The sequence below is a fragment of the Mytilus edulis genome, chromosome 9 (assembly GCF_963676685.1).
Source record: "Mytilus edulis chromosome 9, xbMytEdul2.2, whole genome shotgun sequence".
In the NCBI taxonomy this organism is placed as follows: domain Eukaryota; kingdom Metazoa; phylum Mollusca; class Bivalvia; order Mytilida; family Mytilidae; genus Mytilus; species Mytilus edulis.
Genome location: NC_092352.1, coordinates 47,006,450 through 47,025,253, shown reverse-complemented (window position 1 = coordinate 47,025,253; position 18,804 = coordinate 47,006,450). Strand labels below are relative to the sequence as shown.

Here is an 18,804-nt window from a genome sequence, read left to right as displayed (position 1 = left end):
ATGAGCCTTTGCTTTTCTTTTTTCCGCTTATTAGAAATATAGTACAATTCAGATCAGTAAAACACATTATTAGATAGATAACTGAGCTGTCATAAAATGCTACCCAACACATTGTCCAACTTTGGTGAATAATCAAATATAACAAATGAATTAATATAAAATCACTGTGTGCTGCAATTTGAAGAAGAAAAAATAAAATAAAATATAAATTATTTTCATTTGAATTCGTTAACAATTTCATTTGGTATGAAGAGTGATTGATTTGTGGATCCATCAAGTATTTAACCAAAATCCTTTACTCCACTCCACTCCATTTCCTAAGTCCAATGTTTTCACTTCATGGCTCCACTCCACCACTTCACTCCAATACTCCACTCCTCTAAACCTTTTAGTACATGCCAACTAAAATTGATACATATAGTTAAAGGAAAAAGTCGATTAATCCGATATTGAAATTTAATAGAGATTTTTCATCAATCTGTTATAATTTTGATATGATTTTCATGAAACACTAGTTTAGAAATGCACACACATTGCACTCATACTAAGGGATATTCTCACTCGTTGCTCAGTTTATGCAATTCCAACTGTTTTTACACCTAAATGCATCTGTTCATATCTGGATTTCCGTGATTTGTAATGTCTTCATAACGCTTTCTTCATATATGTTTACACGAACTAAAATAATATTCTTAATGTAAAAATAAAATAGAAGCGGTACCATTAGGACGGTAAAACATTTCATAACCTATCATTCAATTTTTCAATAATATAAATTTTACAAAAATCAACCGTGCTTTGCAATGTGTCATCTGCAACAGCTTATGAGTTAAATGCTCATCGCGATATATCTTGTTCATCCATTCAACTCTCAATCTTTGGTTATAACACATTTTACGAAACTTTCATCATTGCTCGATATATCTCTCCAAACATTTTCATTGTCACTTGATTGTTTAACACACTCCATACAAATTGTTCCCTGTTTAGTTCAAGACATCTTATTCTTTCCTTTAGTTGTTTATTTTCGTCTGTCAATTCCCGTATCTCCTGTAACAAAATAAAAAAAAATTGATGATTGATTTGAGGAAAAAATACTCATCTATTTTTTTTCAATTTTCGAGTGAATAAAATCTTTTGAGAAAATATTTAATATTTCAACTGAATCAGCTAGGCGTAATCACCTCTACGAGACGGTTGACTGCCTTTGCACTGCGAAACGAAGCTAAACTTGTCAGTTCTTGTTATTTTAAAGTTCTGAAAAATGTCTACGCCTGAAACGGATGTTTTAGTAAAAAGCAGAAATTGTTATATAAATATGTTTTTCTAATTTCTCATTTGAGCGTAACTGTAATGTTCTACCTTTTATGTTTCCAACATATGGAGACCTTTTCCGTGTAACCGTGCATCAAATTCACTTATGTTTCTGTTGCTCTTGAACATTTCAATTTTTCATATTCCCAATTATATATTTGTTTTACCTCTTGTAGAAGACTTGTTATCTGTCTCTTTCTTTGTCGACATTTTCTTGCTGCTAGTTTGTTTCTTTCTTTTCTTACAATTTGTTTTTCATGCTCTTCTTTTGTTAGCTGTAAAATAAAGAGACCATTAAAGATAGGATACTTTTTTTATAAGTAGTTCAACTTGTGTTAAGGCAAATAGCTTGAATCAAAATGTAGACATTTGTATTTCCCATTTAAAAAATAAAATAAGGTTGACTAGACCTGATATTGAGAAAACGTTTAATTTCATTTTCCACGGAGGACATTTATTTTGTTTGATAACAAAATGCAGTTATTCTAAGCGATTTATTTGAATCTGATTGTCAATATTTTTTTAAAAATGTATAAACATTTTTTTTTTTGTTTTTTAACATATTTCCATACTTACTATGCTTGGCCGTTTTTCTGTAAAATCTGCCCGAAGTTGCTGAAGACCTTGAGATAAATGTTTTCTTTGAATTTTACATCTGAGTTCAGCTTTTATAAAAGGAAGCATGGGTTTCCTTGTTGATTTACAATTATCTTGATTTACACTTTCGTCATCAGATGTAGAATTTAATGATGATGAATCCATTTTTATGTATTTTGCAACTGAAATGAAACATTCTATGGTTATTTGAAAGGGTAAACATTAAGCAAACACCATAGGACTATAAAAATCATGACAACAATAATAAATAAGACAAACAATTTATAATTATGACAACGAAAACCCAAAGATTTAAGAGCACAAATAGAATCAAGGGCCAGGGTGAACACAGGAGCAGTGGAATGACAGCCAGTTCCAGTAGAGCCCTTCATATCGATCATAAACGTGAAACTCCATTTGGCAGTGAGCGAAAATTCTTGAGGGGGGAGTATGATTGCGAAAATGAATATCATGGTCTGTTAAGAGCTTTAAAACACGTGCACTTTACCAATAAGGAGAATGAAATAAGCATGTAAGCATAAAAAAATCCCTCCCACCGAGTAACAATTGGTTGTCCTTTTAAGTCGCATTCTCTGATGTTATCAGCAAATGAATGTAATGGACACAGGGTTCTGACAACGACAAATGGTACATATCTGTGACACAAGTATTCTGGAACGGCAAACTAAGATCATCCGTAAATCTTTCAAGATTTAACAACTATTTGTTTAATAGCTTTCTAATATTACTGACGCCATCACGAGTTGGTAGACAGTATTGATATATTTGTTTTACAGATGAAAACAGAAATGTTTCAATTGTCGAAAGGGCAATTCTGTCCTCTATTCCTTGATTGTTAATGTTACCTATTGAATATGCCTTAGCGTCGGGTTTGTACTTATTTTAGAACCTCCTATTCCCATCCCCATTATTCTTACCCCCAACCAAAATGTTTAGTGTGACCTACCGAATAAGACTTATGACATGGTTTATATCAACATGAGTAACACGACGGGTGTCACATGTGGAGCAGGATCTGCTTTCCCTTCCGGAGCACCAGAGATCACCTAATTTTTTGTCGGGGTTCGTGTTGCGGGGTGTTTATTTTTGTATGTTTTCGTTTGTGTACAATTCTTTGTCTGTTTTATTTGTTTTAACCATTGCGTTGTCAGTTTATTTTCGATTTATGAAATTGAATGTCCCACTTGTATCGTTCGCCCCTCTTATAGTGGCATTTGTGGGTCGTAGTGTTTAGTTTTCTTTGATGTGTTTCGTGAACTTTTGTTTGTCGTTTTCGTTTTACTCGGCATTGTCAGTTTATTTTCAACTAGTAAGTTTGGACATCAATTTTGAAATCTTTCGCCTACATTTTCAAACCTTTGTGTAATTCAAATTTCTTGAAACCGACAACATTGTAACATTACAATTGCTATTTGTTATCCATTGGTCATGTAATAATAGGTTATTTTTTATACATAGCATTTAAATTAAGAATCATTTATATATAAGTTTAAAGTATAGACTGAATGTTACAGTGTTCATTGCGTACATATCATACACATTCAACACTATCCCATATTTAATCCAAATACAATAGCGGATTCCTGCCTTACTACTTATTTAAAATAGAAGTTATCGAAACTATTTTTAACAGTGTAAACCTTAAAATTCGTTGCGTCAACATCTATCCATTATATTTCCTCCGTCAACCCACAAAAAAAATATTTAAAGAAAGAATGCAAACGTTCAATTTGATCACACACAATGTTGAGTTTATATAGTTGTGATTATAATAAATAATGAAATAAATTTGTTTTTAACTTTTAATTTTATTTAACACAGAACATAACATTTACAAATCATTTCGGATATCTATGACCATCTATAATTAAGCTGTGCTAATAACATTTACAAATTATTTCGGACATTCATAATAAAGCTTCGCTTACCTGTCAGTTATTTTTGCATTACTGATAAAAGTATGAAATATATAATTTCGTAGGCTTACCTAATGATGAATAATACCATTGTCTGAGTAACTACAGTATTGAGTACTGATTATCAATGAGTAATTGATTGGAACATGTGGAATGTAAAATTTATTCTAGCGTTAACAAAATAGTGACACATTTTTAAACAGCGATAAAGTCTTTGATAAAATTGAAAGATTTAATAAACCATACTATGGCATATTCGGTTGTAAAAAATACAATAGACAAATGATATAATTAGATATTGGATTTTTTATGCTAAAAATAGATCACTTATTGATAAAGCAATAAGTGTTGACACTATATTTACATTTAACGGATATATTGATGTCCTGATTATCAAAATTAATGATATACACATAATACATAATGAATAAATATTCTGACTATTGCATTACATTTTAATGTATTCAAACAATAATATGCTTCATCTTATAACCAATAGTAAATCTTAACAAACTTTTACTAAACATATCATAAAAGAATATGCTATTCAAAACAGAACAAATTCATAATTTGATTGACATCACTCTGTTTAAAACAACCATATTTATGTAAAACATATACAAAACTATATTCAGAGATCTTCCATAAAAAAACATGATCCAAAGTTCGGTCAGATCAATCTTTCAGTTAAAGCGCCTACATCTTGTAATTGACATCATTCTGTTTAAAACAACCATATTTATGAAAAAACACACAAAACTATATTCAGAGATCTTCCATAAAAAACATGATCCAAAGTGCGCTCATATCAATCTTTCAGTTAAAGCGCCTACATCTTGTAATTGGCTTGTACTAATCAATTTTTCAGCAGTTTTTATTTGAACTAATATTAAAGCAGATGTCTTTGGAATAGTGCATGAAAAAGAAAACATCTACACACTTTGGAAAATGTTTGATTTCTATAGATTTTCAGTGTTAAAAATAATAACAATAAGCTGCATAGATCATTCAATTATTTCACGAATGCGATAAATAAATACAAAACACAAATAGTAATCACATTTCATGATTTTCCCCTGAATTATTTGTCTGAAAATATGAATATTCCTCCATGAAAGCCCTTAGGGTTCAACTCTTGAATATCCACTTTATCAGTTCTGTACATAAATAATCTCATTTTTGATTTCAGTCAAATTGTTGTCAAATGATTTAGAAAAGTCTGATAACACTTCAGATATCACTGGATGTCTTAGAATGTTTGACAAGAAAAACTCCTTTTCTGTTTCAATGCAACAAATTCGTTCTTTTAAATGTCTATTTTCATCTATCAATGATTTCAATTCCTGAAAAAATAAAAATAGATATGATTTTAATGTTCCTGTAACTTTTTTTATCAACAAATCTTTTGTCGTCTATCTGTGTTATTTGATTATTGTACTCATTAAAAAAATCATAACATAAGCAAGCTTCAGTACACTATATACCCGATGTAATTGTTATGGAATATTTTTAGGTACCCATCCCGACATGGTTTCAATTTCTTTTAGAATTTTGAACTCATCCAATATAACGTTGAGTAGTATCGTTCATATTTATCTAAAAATAATCTGACACAAAAAATGCGTTATCACGGCGATTAGAAATTCACTGACTTGTTTATTGATCTGTGTTTCAAGTAATTCAATTACGATACAATATCTTGTGTTAGTTCCGGCACTCTTTTGCACGCCATTCAAAACAACCCTAAGACAAGTCATTGCCATAATGTAATTTCAAAAGCTTAACCTTGTTACACCCTTCCTTTGTGTTTGCTGTTATGCTATTGTTATTGAGCGTTATGTTTATTAATTTCAGTAATAGTTAAGGATGTTTGCTCCTTTATTTTTTGAATTTTTGTCAGATTTTCGGAATCCTCTGGTTTCATCTGTATATTAACATTTTAAAAAATTGCCCACTAGCCTACTTTTCTTTTCTTATTTTTATAACATATTGTTTAAAAAGGCATATTCCCAAATCTTATGAAATCCTTGTTATTTTTTCATAATTTTTTAAACAAAAAAGTTGCCAATGTTAAGTCAAAGAAAATCTAGAGAGAATTATTTCCCGCCAAATTTTCAATGATTTATATTTTGAAAACAAGCTCACAGACCCTCCATTTTTTTCTGCTTTTTTAGTTTCTTTATTTATATACTATCAATTTATAACAGTCTTTTAATAAGCTTGTTATTTTTGAACAGAGTAGCGGACATCCTTAAGGCAATAAAATATGTCTTTGTTTTACTTGTAAGTCTATCAGAACACTTTTATATGGATAGGCACATTACCTGCTGTACGTTTTGATAAACTGTCTTTTTCTTCCTTCGACATTTCTTGGCTGATTCCCTGTTAAGAAGTTTTCTGTTCTCTTGTTTTTGTATTTCTTCAGCTGTCAGCTGTAATATCAAATGCATTACAATTGTTAACATATATTATTTCCAAACAAATTTGAAAAAAAAATTTGTTGTTTTCATTTGTTTAATAAAATATATGATTTTTCGTATGTATAAAAGACACTTTGAATAGAAATATGAACATAAAAAGGAAATGACGCAATTATTGTAAAAATGTTTGAAATCTTACGAAAGGTATGGGATAAGCAGTTCAAATCAATTTAAAAGAAATTGTCTTATTATTCTACATTTTTTGATATATTCTAGATATTTGTTGCTTAGTTATTTATATAAATGTAGATGTTTCGAGTTCAAACTGTTTATAAAAATTGTACTAGTTTCTAAACACCTATCCTTACATGTATACGAAACCATGTAGGGATATCAAGATAACAACGAAGTTTTTGATATATCTTTTCGACTTACAGGTGCTGGCGGCTTCATTTTAAAATCTATTTTCAGTTCTTCCATTCCTTGAGAAAGTCGTTTGTTCTGTATTTTACAGCGTAGTTCATCCTTTAATAAAGGTAGCAGGGATTCTTTCTCCACAGCTTCCAAAGATAAACTATAAAGATCTGTGCCAAAGGTAAAAGCATCAGAAGGTAAACGAAATGACGTTGTTTCACTTTCCATTTTCATATTTGAAGATCTGAAATTAATAACAAAAAATATCATCAGCTGTTAATGATAAAAAATTATAATTGTGATTATTTCATCTGCTGATTATAGTTATTTGCATATTATGAACCTTCCCGGAAAAGGAAGTTTATAATTAAACAATTCAGAACAAATATTTGGGCTATGATCTAAGATAAGGCAAATTGGTATAACATCGGTTTTAATCTTTTAATTTGTTGCTATTATAAATCCAGATATAAACAAACATAATTATGATAATTATAACATGTATAATGAATAAATATAATGAAAATTCATAATTTATTACATTAATAATAAAAATAGGAATAAAAAAAATAAAACAGGAAGATAAGTAATATTAAATTAAAAACAAAACTTAAAATATTTAAGTTTAAAAACAAGAATTATAATACTAACTTTATTCGTTCTCCTTCAATGACGACTGTTTCAAAAATGATTAAACAAAGTGAAACACGTGGTTTTTAATGACTAAGACGAAATAGATGTGTAGGCATGACAATTTGAAATAAAGCACATGTATTTGTCATTAGCTAGTCCTACTATGTTCCAAATAAAGTTCTGTACAGTTCGAAGAACAAAATTCGATTGAAAGTGTTGCCTGATGTAAAAACTATAAAATATTACAAAATTGAAAACGACGTCCCCAGAGACGACGACATACCTTGCAGTGGTTCGTATAGTTTTGAAAAATCCTTCCTTCACGACAAAAAGCTCGACAGATTTAATTTAACGCACGCTTCGTGGAAAAATAAATACGGTAGTGAAATAGATAGTAGGTAAAAATATATCTTACCGTATTAATTACCTGGTCAGGAGTAGATGTGCAACCTAGTATAGTTAATCTATTTATATATCTAGGTGATTTCCATTTGTTATTTATAACCATAAGGAACATTTAGGTTCCAGGAAGACGACGATACTGTTTAAATTGATCAATAATTCAGAGTTTCAAACGCATTTATATTTAAACCTTTAACTTTTACATATTATACCCATATTTAGATATAGATATATGTCATAAGATTGATACATTTTTTCCTCAACCAAAATTTCAATTTTCTTTTGGCAAATATTTGAATTTGAATTTAATTAGATGTTTTAATTGTTGAGTGTGCTAAATTCATAGGTACTCAATACCGTCATTCTTTATCATTTATGAACTGAAGTTATACCAGTGTTGTAATAGCCTGGTCGTTATTTTCAGTTATTCTAATTAAGTTAGTTATTTATAGGAAAAGGGAATTCATATTTTCAAAAATAACTGACCTCAAATCTCGTATGACAATAAATACACTCATTGTTTATTAAGATTAGTCACACTTCATGTGTAGACAAGCATGCACTTATTCTTTTTCTATCTTTGTGTTAATTTAAGTGTTGGTATTACTAAAAGTACTTGCTGAAAGGGCATCCTTCATTTTTGTATATTGTTGTATTTTTTTTACATCCATTCCGCGTGTGAATTGAGGGCAGCATTTGTTTTTTTCTTAACAATACAGCATGTGTTATCAGCCATTTAAAAGCTTTGACAGTATGAGCGAAGGCTTCCTGTTTAAGGCTGTCCTTTGACCTATGATTGTTTACTTTTCATACATTTTGACTTTGATGGAGAGGTATCCTGGCACTGATACCATAACTTCTTAATTATCTGTATTAATTAACGTGAACATACTACAAGTTTTATCAAAAATTGATAGGAAAAAGTTAATAGTATAAAAGGGTGATGTACAAATATTAACGGAAAGGTAAACTAGTCAGTTGTTTTTCACATATTTGTTCTTGTAATGTTAAATCCAATATAATATTGGAATTGGACGTGTAGCATCAAAAACCAATCAAGACTAGAAATGAGTCACTTTGAGACAGTAATTTATAGCAGTGTCTTCTATTTTAACCAGCAGACAAAGTTGTGAACAAACATTTTTCGAGTATTCTAAGCTAGTACACTCGAAGAAGAAGATGACAGTAGAAATATTAAGTATGTTTAACTTCATAATGCATTGGGATTCTTTAATTAAAGAATAATCTGGACAACTTTTCAACATCAGATAGATACTCTTCATCTATGAAACTGATGTTTTAATGTATGCATTTGGATCGTAAAACACAGAAACCAGCTAATATTTATAATTTTATTCCGTATACTTTTTTTACTGTCAATGTACAACTCCAAATAAGGAAAATACAATTTTGCCGCAAGAATATAGTGCATAAAACAATTTTCTTCTATCTTTACAAACTTACCTTTTAAGAATTTTATACTGAAACTGAAAATTTGTTAAATAAAATGATAAATACACTAAAAAAGGAATGTATTAAAATGTCTCTCCTTAAGATTTTCATATAAGCTATAAAGTCTAACATTTTTCACAGAACTTAACTAGAAGCTCCACATAAACTATATTACTTACCTTGTATTTTTACATTACACTGATAAAATGCAACATTATTATTTGTGAAGAATTGATATATGTGTGTTCTCAGAATCTTGTCTTTGTGATCAAGTTAGGGGAACAGTTTTTTTTCTTTCTTTTGCAGTTTTCAGGGTATAAGAAAAAAAAAGGTAATAGTGATGTAAGGGGTACAACTAAGGAATTGATCGACAATGGACTCCAGTTGCAGGATATCTCACTGTGTTGAGGACACATTGGTGGCCATAGGCTGTTTTCTGTATTTTGGTCGGAATGTTGTCTCTTTGATATATTCCCTATTTCAATTCTTAATTTTATTTTGACTCCGAAGTTCACATCTTGTCGAAAGGTTACTTACTCTGTTTATGAACATCCTGGTACTTGGGCAAGTAAGAGCAACGTAAAGAAGTAAAATAAGCTTTTAATCAGTTCAATGTTTTCGGAAAATAGACTTTTGATAGTTTTTATTCACGATAAACACAGCAATAAACACAAATTTCATTCAATCTTTAATTTTTCATGATAAAACAAGAAAGGCTATATTGGTTTAATTGTCATTTAAGGTCAATTAGATAAGGAATCGTTAGATAGGTTTGTCAACCAAGTAGGACGTAGGATTGATACTTTGAACATTCATATTATGTTAAATGTTCTATCTACAACGGTTGTCAACATTTAAAAGCCATATGTTGCACTTTGATTTTTTTGTATATTCAAACTTGTTGGTGACTATTTTTTTGACACCACAAATTTTAAATTAAATCAGATAATCCGATGATCATTTTGTTTGGTTGCATTTTCCCACATAAATTCATAGGAAACTTTTGTAAAAGATGACAGAAAAATGACGGACGTTGATAAATGACAAAAGTAAAATCACAAAAATACTGAACTCCGAGGAGAACTCAAAACGAAAAGTGACAAATCAAATGGCAAATTCAAATGACAAAACACATCAAAAGAATGGAAAACAACTGTCATATTCCTGACTAAGTACAGGCATTTTAAAATGTAGAAAATGGTTTTATAGCGCTAAACCTCTCACTTGTACGACAGTTGCATCAAATTTATAAAAAAGATTCATATCAGCTAAATAAAACACCAAAGGAGTTGGTTTTTTTGAGATATCCTTTTGACGTAACTCTGTGCTTATGCATCCCATCATACTTTGAACGACAAAATTATTTTATGATGTGACTCTGTACCTATGTATCTTGTCATACTTTGAATGACAAAATTATTTTATGATGTGAATCTGTACCTATGTATCTTGTCATACTTTGAATGACAAAATTATTTTATTCATTAATATTACTTTTACTGTTAACCAACTTTTTTTGTGATATACATTTTACGTGACTCTGTACTTATGTATCACGTCATACTTTGAACCACACTATTATTTTATATTTATTATTATTACTTTAACTGCTAAGTCAGTGTTTGTTATATCTATTTTGCGTGACTGTATTTATGCATCCCGTCATACTTTGAACGACAAAATTATTTCATGTCTACCTGTGCGAATTTCAAACGCGCAATTTTACACCAGTACCCATACCCTCCTTCCTTGATGGGTGCATTTTACATAGACAAATATAATCGTATAATATAATCAAAATGAGGATGTTAATTTGATGTATGCCTTTTTGTGCTTCTTCGTTACATTTGTTGTTTTTATAGTGATTAAGATGATAACACAATGTTGACTGCCAGTGGCGGATCCAGAAAAATAATTGGGGATGGTCCCAAATAAATATTGAATGGTATGTTCGACATTATGGAAGATCATGAATTTGGATAACACCATACAATGCACATATTCCTAGGTAAAGGAATTTAAAGACATGTAAAACTGATTTTTATTTAAGACGCTTATATATATAGACAATATATTGCAATCTAAAATAGCACAACATACATGCAACTGTCATCTGAATTAGGCAAGCTGTAAAAAAAGTTTAGCTAAAATGTTCCGAATCGGTAAAAATAGTTCTACGTAAAATTGTTCAAAATTTACTAATTTAACAAAGAGTCGTTTATCAGGTCATTCAACATCATGCGTCGCGGGTGTTTCCTTGCAAAGTTATCTATAATTTGTTTTATGTTTAGTTCCAAACTGTAGTGCACATGCATCAACGCAAGTCCGTTTAAACGCGATTGTCCCATAGTTGTTCTCATGTAGGTTTTTAAAAGTGATAACTCACTATTGGATCGCTCACATTCGCAACTCGTCACCCCCATGGTAGCTATGATTTTTAAGATAACAGAAATATTTGGAAAGTCTGTTTTGGAACATACTTTTAGAGCACCGGCTACAGTTTCTGGTTTTGAAAGCATTGACTCGCAAGTCTTTTGCCACAAACGCAGTTCGGACGGCATTGCAGATGGACTCGGCAAATCAGTATGGTTAAAGTCTACAAAATGTTTAATTTCATCAAATGTTGCGCTTTGTACAAATGCCGGTACCAACTTCAGTGCTTGAATTGCTGTTGATTTTGGGGGAAAGGGGTGGGGCTCACAGAGATAGATAAACAAATTTAATTCATTCATAATGTTTTTTTTTTTTCAAAATGTACATAAATGAAATTTAAAACCGAGACTCCGTTAGTTGGACAATGCAATTATATATAGAAATTTCACTTAAAAATAAAAAAAAATAATTTGTATTTTTCTGTACCTTTCAAAATAAGAAGTCAACTTCTTCATATTGACGAGCTGTTTTGACAATTTAATTAGATGTATACAGGTGAAACGCATTGATCCGTATTCTATCATTGTGACATCTCTAGGTATCCAGGTAATCCATAACCAATTAGTGCGACGAAAGGATTAATCTTAAGTATTAATTTGTTAATTAGCTAGTTATTGAAAAAATAGACACTTTAAAAAAATTTGAGGTTCGTCATGGGGGTGGTCCGGTGCGCCGTGGGACCACCCCCTGGATCCGCCACTGACTGCTGTACCCCTATTTTTGACATTTTTACCTATTATGTCTGTTTGTTTTGTTCACGCATCGGTGACTATATAATGGAATTTGATGCGAATGTCATACAAGTGAGAGGTTTAGCTAGCTATAAAGCCAGGTTCAATCCACCATTTTCTACATTTGAAAATGCCTGTACCAAGTCAGGAATATGACAGTTCTTGTCCATTCGTTTTTGATGCGTTTTGTTATTTGATTTTGCCATGTGATTATGGACTTTCCGAATTGATTTTCCTCTGAGTTCAGTATTTTTGTGATTTTACTTTTCACTAACTCATAATTTTGGCCCTTATATTCGGAAACTTTCACTGAGATGTTGTAGTGAAAACTTGAATAAAACATAGGTAAAAATATCTAATTGTTTCATTAAAAAACATATTTTCATTACTTACATCATGAAGACGTCATAATAAAGGGATATTCGTTAAATCCTGATTTTGCTGCAGAGTTCTGCCATGATAGTTTTCTGAAAACAAACGACAGTGATACCACCCTTCGACCACATACATTTCTATGGAAATGATATTTGGATACAATTGTCTTTACTCTTCGATAAAAATTTCAATGATCGATGGGGTGGCGTCACATACTACATCATAAAAAAGGTGAAAAAATTGACAAGTTTCTAGAAAAATGTACGAAAACTGAATCTATTACTATTTCAGGGGGATCGATTTATAAATACTTAGCAGAAATACAAATTTTGTTTAATACTCTTAATTTCATACATTTAGCAATGTATACCCATTAGATTCACTTAAATAAGTTTGAAAATAAGAAAAAAATTACAAGGCCGTTTTGGAGATTTCTTGCTTTTCTATTTTACAAATGTCGAAACTACTTATAGCAATATTTTTCATACAATATTTGCAGACTTTGATGTAATTCATAAATCTTATTAGATCTAATTTTTCGAAAGCCAAGTGTTACGATCCATTCTACCTACTCTTTGTCATTGATGGGTTAAGATAGAATTGTGTATCCAGCGTCGCACCATCTGGTGATTGATAGAAATCCGGACCACTCCAACAAAATCAAATTAACCTATTTACCAATGGCAGCACTTGAACTCTTTTCAGTTTGGCTATGTAAAATAAGATACCTCAAACATTTGTTTACATTTGAACAATAGCATGAGGAACTTCCACAAGAACTTTAATCAAATTGAGTAAGAACATTGAAAGTGATACTAAATATGGTCCTATGTTTTGGAGGTAAACACTACGTGAATAATATGCATTTTGTTTTAACATTTTCACGGCTTTTTTTATTGGATGCAGAAAGTTGAAATGCTACAAGAGGAATACCTCGTGGTTCCGAATTTTAACTTTATCTGCCAAAGATGAAGAGTAGGATACTGCATCATAAACATTGGCTAGCAAAGATGATCAGATTGTTAAGACACAAAATGATTGTTTGTTTCTTAACCTTCAGTGACAAATATCCAATACATAAATGGGACCAGTCAGTCAAGGAAAAAATGTTATAACAAAACATTTATACAACTAATCTACTGCTCAAAAGGCTCAGTTCTTATTGACACATCCTCAACATTCTCAAAACTTTCTTGAACTTCATGACGGGATGAGCTTTCAACTTGTTTTCCATTCTCAACGATTGTTTTATCTAAATTTTGGAGACCTGTCACAGCAGCAGAACCATTGGAAGAATTATCTGCTACGTGAAAAGGCTCAATTATTATTGACACACCGTTGTTGCCTTTCGCATCCTTAAACATTTCTGCAGCTTCCTGGATAGACAAGCCATTAACTTGTTTTCCATCCACTGCGATTATTTTATCCAATTGTTTAAGACCTGCCTTAGCAGCGGAACCATTGGGCAAAACTTCGGACACGTAAATATCTTCATCATCCTTCCCACCGATGAACTTGAAACCATACCCAGACGCACAGGGTAACAATATCAACTCCTTATATTTTGGGATAGGATTGGAATAGGATCTGAAACACAAAAATAATGTATTTACTTAAATTCATTGACGGTTGTTGTAATTTCGTAATTTCGTAAATTTCATAAAATCTATTAACATTTATAATAGATATGTTTGGTCTATGAAAAAGAACATTCTCTTTTTATATATGAATATTCGTAAACAGAATATGTTAAAAATACCTTTTTTTAATCATATACCAAAAATAGTAGATATATGCTTATATTAAAAAGGAAATGCAGTTTTGTTTATTTGATATCAATGTTGATGAACATTCTTTTAAATATTTGAATAAAAGAACGCCTTTTTTTTTTATATATCACAAAGAATAACTTTTATATACTTCACACTGTTGAACTCTAAGACCACACATATTTTTTTTATAGTTTTTCTCTATCTACTTAGCATATTTTCCTATACACAAAATACATAACAGTCATCATTTGGTAGTGTCGATTTTTTTTTATGTGTAAGTGATGACATCTTCTTATATTGGCTTTAGAACATGATGAGCTAAAACGTAACGAACATACAGAACAAATGGCTTATATCGTTTTATTAAAACCTGACAAATAAGAAAAACACGCATCGCTGTTGTCATATTTTACCAACAAAATGTAAACCAACAATTTTGTCATATATATAGATATTAGATAGTTGAAGATAAAATGTAAAATCATGAATTGTAAGAGGATGGAAACATGCACTTGATAGCTTGATACTTCCCCGACTTACATTACTCTGACTGATTATATACATATTTAGTTCACTCTAACACAAGTTATATATGAGATGTTTATTTCTTATGATATCATAACTTTTTACTTACAAATATTTGATACGTCCTAGTAAACCCATGATTATTTTTTCGTCGACTGGTTGGGCACAATATTTAACCGTAGGGACATCAGGCATGTTTGGAAGTTCCATTGCTTTCATGTCGTTGTGCAGTTTTTGAATTTCGTGAATAGATTTTTCGGTTGCTTCTTTCTGTTCAATTTCAGCTAACTGCTGAAGCCAAGTTTTAAATTTACTTGAAACTGCATCCTGAAAACATTTAGGATAATGTTTTCTCACGTTTTCACGAGATTTCATAACGTTAACAATAGTTCCGCTCACCATTTTGTCAACACTAGACTTTATTTTTGCACCTTGATTCAAAATTGCTCGCTCAAGCGCTTCACTCTCTTTCTCATAAGATGTTGTCAATGATTTCATGCTATCGCTTTTACGCCGGAAATCACTTAAGATTCCCTTCATTGTTGTTGATGCTTGGTGATGGAAAGATGAAAACATCTTATTCACATCGTCTACGTTATGGCCATTGTGGTTTTCGACTAGACAGCCCTTACACAACGCAAAATCGCAATCTAAACACATAAACACATGTTTATCAACATGACTACATTTCAACAAGTTTAACTCTTCTTCTGGATCAATCTCGAAACTTTTTCCAAATACATGGTTACGTGCAATCTTTAATCTTAGATGCGCAGTCTTGCAGCTGTAGCAGAAATACTGTCGACACTGTTTACAGTACTGTGAGCCCGGTGCTTGAACACAAATTTCACAGGTGTCAACTGGACATTGTGCCATTTTCCTTTTATCATGTGGAAGTTGCAGGTCGAATGTTTTAACTTCCTGTTCATATAAGTGTATTTTATCTCATCCCAAACTTTCTTTTTCCTGGTAAATACTATTATGAATATAATAATCGTAGTGAGAAAATAAAATTCACTTTGTATACTTTGTTGAGTGTGATAAGGTTGACACTACATGATGATCTCCAGTAGTTAAAAAAGAGCTTTTTGAAAAAGCGTACGACGACGGACATCGAACACGTACACCAAGTGATCGCAATAATTCCAAATGACGCAGTCATATATGTTGCACCTCAGTGTTTCTGTTGTTTCGTTGTTTTCCTCTTGTAGTTTTTTTATTTTGTGACCTGGATATGTTTCCTCTCATTCGACTTATGTGTTTTGATCGATTGACTGTTTGTATTTTAACGCCAGTTTTTAGTGCCACTTTAAGGTTATTTCGTGGCGACTATATTGTTATTGAAGGAGGACGTCGATGTGTCCTGAAAAAACAACCGACCTTCGATAGGAAAACTGACAATCTTAGTCAATTTTTACTTTTAAACAACGGTACACTACCGTTGCCCTTATAAAAGGTTTTTTTATTAGTTGAAATGCATGAACCTATTTGCAAATTATAACTGCATACTTCAAAAAATAATAAACTTAGGTGAGTCTGAATTGTTTTTTGGAATTAGCCTCAGAAAAGTCATTGATATTTGAACACTCAAGGATCTCATGAAAAGCTGTTTATAAGTTACACCGTATACATTGCTAACATATTTTTATACTGAAAAAGATGTTTTTCGCATCAATAAATAAATAAAAACAAACAAACTTCTAGTTTTACTTTGGTTTTTAGCGTTGTAACTCAAATAGTTGTTTCATACATCAAACTACTTGTGTTTAAGAATAAAGAACAATTAGTTTATAAATATAAAGATAAAGGAGGACATAATACATTTACTCGTTTCCGTTTAAAACAAAAAAAGCTGTAATTTCCTGGATGCTTTAGGTTCGTGTAAAGAATGATACTGATCTAACGTTACGAGAAGCAGACGACATAATAAAGTTTATAGCCAATGAAAACGGTTCGATTCGTTAGAAAAATTGAAACGAAGAACACTTTATATAGACCATTGATACTGTATATTGTTTTAACTAAATTAGGATACCAGTATTGTCAATTTTGATGCAAGAATGTACATTATTTCGGTTATACACAATCCAGAAATTATGATGACAAATATTTACTGGATTCATGATGATAAAACATTATAAAATATATGAAGCATCAGAAATGCTTTCTTTAAATTCAAAATCTTGTATTTATATACGCCAATAATTTCTCATAATTTCCAATTACAAAGGACTCAATTATAGGAGGGTCTCATTGTTATAAGTGACATTTTTTTTTAATTTCCTCAGAATTATTCTTATAGAAATTGCTCGGAATTGAACTAACTAATGTGGTTTTACATTGTTTGAATTTTGAACTAAACAAGAGTAAACAAATAATGGACACATTGTTCCAAAATGATAACGAGTCATCACAACATACATTAAACCTTCAAATACTTCTTCGTCAAATTTGAACTATTTTTGTAAAAAGTGAGGAAATATATTTCTGTTTCAATTCTTAAATAGGAAATATCCATACAATTAACCAACTAACCAAAAACCTAAATTTTCTTCAACTAAAAGGCCCTCAAAGGTAACGAAAATGTGATAGAAATTATTTGTTCTTCATGTAGCATAGAAACAGATTTTAATCGGCAACCTAAAAAAAAACAATGAGTTAGAGATTTTTAGATGAAGATTGGAACAAAACATGACCGATTTTTATACAAATCAATTTCGGGGCCTTTTTATGGATGACTGCGTTATGAGTTTGTTAATTTAAATCAACACATTTTATTTACATTAACATGGTATTAAGAAGCCTTCCCAGATGGTATGTTAATATGAGGTTTGTTGTTATTGGTAACATAAACAAGTGTTTTGAAAAAAAGACAATGTAGATAGAAATTATAAAAATGAGAAGTTATGGTATTATTTGTATTGCGACAACTCTTCACCAGACACGAAATGACATAAAAATTAAACATCATGGGTAACCGTAATGCATTCAACAACGAAGAAAACCATTACCACAGAGTCAGCTATAAAAGGCCCCGATATTACAAATGTAAAACAATTAAAACGAGAAAACTTCCGGCCTGATTGTGATTGAACAGAACGATGGAAAACAAATATGACATCGTAAAACGAAAAGCTGAAGTTACTTATGGTGTTTCTTGCATGATGCTTTGACTTATTATGTAGCACGTTGATTGTGCACAGTTCTTTTACAACTTTAATAAGTCTGATGTTGTCATTAAGTCCATGAATTTCGATACTGATATACTTATCTTAATTACTCCTGGAAAAGATTTTGATAAACACTTCTCTTTAAATTGTATTGACTTATATTTCTTAGGACGTAAAGATATTGTCAATATGAATAGGGTTCAAGCTTCATTGGTTTTTTTTCCATTGTGTATAATGTGTGTTAATTAGCCTTGATGTGACTGTTTGTATAAGTTTTATTTTCCTTACGTTTTAATTCCTGGTATTGCAATGTTGAATACTTAGGAAATAAGATAAGAATCAACGTCCGTTTCAAGTTTTTGAACTTATATTTTTTACATAGTGAATATAAAATAGGCTAAAAATTTCACTGTTGTTGGTTTTGCATGTTATTTTGACTAAGTATATTGTATATTAGTTGTGCAACTTTTCTATTCGTTTTTATTAGTCTGCTTTATAGTAAATCAGTATTTTTTTCTGGCTAATATTTCAATTTGATATTCTGTCTGCTCAGTTTTCCTCAATTATTCAAATCGTCATTTTCCCTAAAGTATCACTTTTAAATTCCATTTACTTATTATTTTTTTTTA

At 30.7% G+C, this 18,804-nt stretch overlaps 3 protein-coding genes across 7 annotated transcripts; all 3 read right to left on the bottom strand.

Moving 5' to 3' along the window:
* Positions 1 to 109: 109 nt before the first annotated feature.
* LOC139488501 (cyclic AMP-dependent transcription factor ATF-3-like) lies at positions 110 to 2,090 on the bottom strand. Its single transcript, XM_071274186.1, has 3 exons — positions 1,891 to 2,090; positions 1,482 to 1,589; positions 110 to 1,050 (listed from the first exon to the last, which is right to left on the bottom strand). The coding sequence occupies exons 1-3, from the start codon at positions 2,074 to 2,076 to the stop codon at positions 895 to 897; spliced, it is 450 nt and encodes a 149-aa protein (XP_071130287.1). The 5' UTR covers positions 2,077 to 2,090; the 3' UTR covers positions 110 to 894.
* A 1,630-nt stretch (positions 2,091 to 3,720) lies between these two features.
* LOC139488500 (cyclic AMP-dependent transcription factor ATF-3-like) lies at positions 3,721 to 7,797 on the bottom strand. Of its 5 annotated transcripts, none has more exons than XR_011656015.1 (5): positions 7,599 to 7,739; positions 6,704 to 6,926; positions 6,173 to 6,280; positions 4,678 to 5,191; positions 3,721 to 4,544 (listed from the first exon to the last, which is right to left on the bottom strand). XR_011656015.1 is itself a non-coding variant. In XM_071274183.1 (4 exons), the coding sequence occupies exons 2-4, from the start codon at positions 6,914 to 6,916 to the stop codon at positions 5,000 to 5,002; spliced, it is 513 nt and encodes a 170-aa protein (XP_071130284.1). In that variant the 5' UTR covers positions 6,917 to 6,926; positions 7,731 to 7,797; the 3' UTR covers positions 3,721 to 4,999. The 5 variants fall into 5 exon arrangements, 3 of the variants coding, with proteins under 3 accessions (XP_071130284.1, XP_071130283.1, XP_071130285.1); XR_011656014.1 differs by having other exon boundaries at positions 7,334 to 7,675; XM_071274183.1 differs by having other exon boundaries at positions 3,721 to 5,191; positions 7,731 to 7,797.
* A 4,892-nt stretch (positions 7,798 to 12,689) lies between these two features.
* Positions 12,690 to 15,970, bottom strand: LOC139488498 (uncharacterized). The gene is made up of 2 exons (XM_071274181.1): positions 15,115 to 15,970; positions 12,690 to 14,295 (listed from the first exon to the last, which is right to left on the bottom strand). Exons 1-2 carry the CDS (start codon positions 15,879 to 15,881, stop codon positions 13,845 to 13,847), a joined length of 1,218 nt encoding a protein of 405 aa, XP_071130282.1. The 5' UTR covers positions 15,882 to 15,970; the 3' UTR covers positions 12,690 to 13,844.
* Between the last annotated feature and the right edge of the window lie 2,834 nt (positions 15,971 to 18,804).

Coding starts and splice junctions, on each gene's coding strand:
- LOC139488498 (XM_071274181.1), bottom strand. CDS start 15,881: ATGGCACAATGTCCAGTTGACACCTGTGAAATTTGTGTTCAAGCACCG. Junction 14,296..15,114: donor CTAGGACGTATCAAATATTT/GTAAGTAAAAAG, acceptor TTTGTGTTTCAG/ATCCTATTCCAATCCTATCC.
- LOC139488500 (XM_071274183.1), bottom strand. CDS start 6,916: ATGAAAATGGAAAGTGAAACAACGTCATTTCGTTTACCTTCTGATGCT. Junction 6,281..6,703: donor AAATGAAGCCGCCAGCACCT/GTAAGTCGAAAA, acceptor TTGATATTACAG/CTGACAGCTGAAGAAATACA. Junction 5,192..6,172: donor TTTATCAAAACGTACAGCAG/GTAATGTGCCTA, acceptor TTATTTTTTCAG/GAATTGAAATCATTGATAGA.
- LOC139488501 (XM_071274186.1), bottom strand. CDS start 2,076: ATGGATTCATCATCATTAAATTCTACATCTGATGACGAAAGTGTAAAT. Junction 1,590..1,890: donor CAGAAAAACGGCCAAGCATA/GTAAGTATGGAA, acceptor TTTATTTTACAG/CTAACAAAAGAAGAGCATGA. Junction 1,051..1,481: donor TAACAAGTCTTCTACAAGAG/GTAAAACAAATA, acceptor ATTTTGTTACAG/GAGATACGGGAATTGACAGA.